A 4,449-nucleotide genomic window follows, 5' to 3' on the forward strand; every position below is an offset into this window, starting at 1 on the left:
GTAGAATAAAGCCCCTCGAATCAAAATTTTATTATGAAGAGCTTAGGAATTTCTGTTCTTGTAAATTTCGATTTTGCCATAACTTGTCTTATAAATAGGAAGTCATCATTAGACTTTTGTATTACTATTAAGAGAGAGAGAGAGGGGTTAAAAAAAATAGGTGTGTGATTTTTTCTCGTAAAATTCTTTTTGCTATAGTGAATTTTTGTAGATGAAAAAGAAAGTAGTTTCAACATTATAGCGAACCTCTAAAAAAAAAATTGTATCGTTGTTTCTTTCCGCTAACTGGTTGCTCTAGGTAAAATAAAATTAAAATTTCTAATTCTTAACGACAATTGAGTCAACTTTTGTAATGACTACTTGTTTGAAACTATTTCAATTATAATTAGAACAAGACCACACACACACAAAAAAAAAATAATAATAAATAATAATAATAATAATAATAATAATAATAATAATAATAATAATAATAATAATAATAATAATAATAATAATAATAATAAATCTATGCCTTTCCTATTCAATTGAGAAAACAGTAAAGATTTGTTACCTGCGGGAAGTTGTCAATGAATTTGGTAGCATTAACAAGTTCTATTGCTGTTCTAATCTCTTCATCAGAATCATCTCTTTGCCAAACAATATGTTTTCCTTCAAAGTAGTTGCAAATAAGATTGGTTCTTGACTTACTATTCCCATTTTTCCTCCGATCCATTTTAGTTTCAACATCTTCAAAGTAAATCCATCTATAAGTACTTCTCCAGCATCAGGATCATAAAATCTCTCCAAGAAGCTAAAAACTGTGGACTTCCCAGTTTCACTCTGCCCAACTAGAGCTGCAGTTTGGACACTTACAACGTGTAACAAAAGACCTGAAAATATCTGCACTTCTGGCCTTGCTAGATATGTGAAATACACATCCTTAAGTGCAATTTCAACTCATATCTTCCAATAATAAATCTATGCTATGACTTATTTTTGCTTGCTTCATTTTGTTTTACTTTGCTTAACTTCAGCATCAACCATATTGATATGACCTAAATGTGTCGTGTCCTCATTCTTGTGGTGATTGCTCTCATTTATCTCGTGACTTCTCAATCCTGAATCAACTATTGACTAGTCGACAACAACTTCATTCCAGCCAAAATTCAACTTTGTAGCACATTAATGTTACACAAAAGCCAATATAACCAAATTTAAAAATGACAACAAGAATACACAAATTTACATGAGAATTCAAGACGAAAAAAATTATGGACAGAGAAAAAGAAATCCACTATATCAAATATGAGTACAATAGTTGGTGTTTTGATGGTTATACCAAAATTATACAACGAAACCCTAATATGCATTGTGCCTACACACACACACACACACACACATACCCAGAATAATAAAACACGGCCATACCGTGGGGGCCCCGCCTCTATTGGCTCAATCCCTCCGTTACCACCACAGACCCTCAAAATTCTTATAATTTTGGTTTTACCATGTTGCACCATGAGCTTTTTGGGTAGGGCCAAACAAAATTCGGGTCATTGTACTCTGACAATAATCAATGAGCAAATATTTTCCCTAATAAACTCATCTTCTTCTTGGTCTTCTGTTCTTGATCTTAAAAAATGAGTATTTGATTGAGTTAAGTTTATTCATAACAGTATTCATTGGCAACCGGTCCTTTGGCGATGAATTTGAACAAGAAAGTCCAATTTCCAATACTGAAATCAGTAGTTCTAAAAGTGGACCTCTATATAAAAGTTGGAAGCCATCTTTGCATAAAATCTCAATTTCTTCTCTTCCAGCGGTTTCTACCTCGTACGTCTTGTCATTTTCTCCGGCTAATAGCAACGATGGATCGACAATTTCCATAATATGTTGAGGCAAAGCTCTGGCGACATATTCGTGTATGGTCATATCATCTTTGAATATATCATCAGTTGGTCTTTTGCCTACAAATAACTCCAGTAAAACTATTCCAAAACTGTAAACATCTCCAAGGCTGGAAACCTCACAGCCTGAACCGTACTCTGCAAGTAAAATCAATTTCCAAGTGTCACTTCTTTACATGTGTTAGGAAGATAAGGTATGAAATTTACTGGTTTGTTTGGTGAGATGGGCTGTACAGTATAGGCAGTCTTAACAAAGAGAAAAAGTTCAAATTCTGTCCATTGTAATATTCAGTGTTGTGCAATACTGCGAATGTAAGTTTTTCAGGTAGTGATTAAATTGTGGACAGTGAACTTACCTAGAGGAATGTAACCAATCGAACCCTTTAACTCAGATGACATGGTACAACGTTTCGGATTTTCTGAACCTTTGAGGAGAAACTTTGCCAATCCAAAGTCTCCAACGTGAGCAGTCAAATCTTCGTCTAGAAGTATGTTGCTTGGCTTTAGATCGCAATGAACTATTGGAGTGTGGTAATAAGTGTGCAGATAATCTAGAGCAGAAGCAACATCTATGGCTATCGTCAATCTTTCACAGATGCCCAAACTCCTCCTCTGGTATGCTGCACGATGTGTTGAATGCAGCCACTCTTCTAGGTTTCCATTGATCATGAACTCGTAAACTAGACATTTGAATTCATTACCTTGACGATTGACGCTTGAACAAGCACTTATAATCTTGAGGAGATTTCGATGCCTTGTGCTTTTGAGAACTCCACATTCAGCCATGAAACTTTTGGTGGCTCTTTTCTGTTCAAGATTCAATACTTTCACCGCTACTATTGCACCGCTCACTCCATTCTCATTGAGGACTCCTTTGTATACGGAACCAAAACTACCAGAACCAATTAAGTTGTCCTCAGAAAATCCATCAGTCAACTGAAATATTTTTTGGTATGAATTGTATAATCGAAAATTTTGCGAAAAGAAAGCCTCGAGTTTCTGCTTTTTCGACTTCCTCGATACATACCAAACAGAAAAACAACATATAAACAGAATGAAGATTGCAGAAACAGTGACGGGGATTATTACTCTCACAACTTGGTTTCTTGAAGAGTAAGTCTTGGATTTCGAGCATGCTGGCAGATGAAAGTTTGGAGCTCCACCACATAGTGTATCATTTCCAATGATAGAATTTCTAGTTTTCTAAGAGTTGAATACTTCACGAAGAATCTTGGAATTTTGCCGGACAAGTTATTATGCGATAAATCTATCTCCTCTAAGCCTCGTAATGGTTCCAAAGTTTCAGGAATTTGTCCTTGAAGAAGATTACTGCCCATATCCAAACGCTCCAAACTTAGGCAACTGCTAAGGCTCCTGGGTATATTGCCTGACAATTTGTTTTCTGAAACATCCAGTTCCTTCAGATTTATGAGCCTGCCCACTTCGACTGGTAATGGACCAAACAATGCATTTTTCGCCATGTTTAAAACAATTGAAAGAGAAGAGAGACTCATGACCTCCTTTGGTATAATTCCAGTAAGATTATTATCAGAAAGGTTTAGCTCAATTAAACCTCTGCAATTACCTATTTCTGAAGGTATGTTTCCTTGGAGTTTATTGCTCTCCAAGCGAAGTCTAGTTAACGATGTCAAGTTACCAAGAGAAGCTGGAATCATGCCAGAGAGTTCATGACCATTGAAATGCAATTCCACTAAGTTTTGAAGCTTTCCAATGTCGTCAGGGATGCTTCCTGTGTAGAAATTTTTTTCCAGGTCTAATAGGGTCAAATTAACAAGATTTCCTATACCAACAGGAAGATTTCCATGCATTAAATTGCTCCCCAATGTAAGTATGTTGAGTTTAGTCGAAAGGTTGGCTACCGAATCTGGTAATTCTCCACCGAAGAAATTTTTGGCCAATCCCAAATCTTCAAGATTCGTACAATTAGTTAAGAAATTAAGGAAGTCTAAATAGCCTTTTTTACCAGTTCCAAGTTTATTATCTGTTGGAAGAATTTTGTGAATAGTGACGTCGAAATAAGTATAATGATGGTGACAAAGCCGAGGCAAGAGTTGGACTCTTTGTCCTTAAGTCGAATTTGCCCCGCAACGGTGCCTACGGATTTCGACAATCGACTCCCAAGATACAACGGCTACACTTGTGTTTGTAGCACTTCAAAACACAAGTACAACGAACCAAATGTAAGCTTATGTACTCCACAGATGAAATGAAAGATAATCAAAATAAATGAAATGATTTTGATTTTGGATAGAAGAGAGGATGAGAGACGTTTTTGCATATCAAACTGTGAGGAATAGGACACCCAGAGGGTCCTATTTATAGACCATGAAGGGGTGTGGACGAAATGGTTGAGGCCAAACCATGCACCATTTCCAAACAATGCACCCTTATGAAAAGGTGTCTATTCACTAATGGTTGAGGCCTTTTTCGTAATTTCTCATTCATCCGATATTGGTTTTCGAAATGCCAAATATACCCTTCAATACATGCAGAGAAATCAAAATTCTCTTTCGGGGGCGTTGCCCCCGACCCCCCACGA

The 4,449-nt window shown here is 36.3% G+C and overlaps 1 protein-coding gene across 1 annotated transcript in view; it reads right to left on the minus strand.

The window, feature by feature from the left end:
- Nucleotides 1–1,368: 1,368 nt before the first annotated feature.
- The window catches only part of LOC111380265 (probable LRR receptor-like serine/threonine-protein kinase At3g47570), a 19,793-nt gene continuing 16,712 nt past the window's right edge, over nt 1,369–4,449 (minus strand). The window contains exons 3-5 of the mRNA XM_023003779.1: nt 3,133–3,816; nt 2,246–3,025; nt 1,369–2,027 (exon numbers count right to left, since the gene is read on the minus strand). Coding sequence (XP_022859547.1) covers nt 1,585–2,027; nt 2,246–3,025; nt 3,133–3,816 — 1,907 coding nt within the window. The 3' untranslated portion in view covers nt 1,369–1,584. The remainder of the gene's footprint in view (nt 2,028–2,245; nt 3,026–3,132; nt 3,817–4,449) is intronic.

This window comes from Olea europaea, unplaced genomic scaffold (assembly GCF_002742605.1).
Source record: "Olea europaea var. sylvestris unplaced genomic scaffold, O_europaea_v1 scaffold2116, whole genome shotgun sequence".
NCBI lineage: Eukaryota > Viridiplantae > Streptophyta > Magnoliopsida > Lamiales > Oleaceae > Olea > Olea europaea.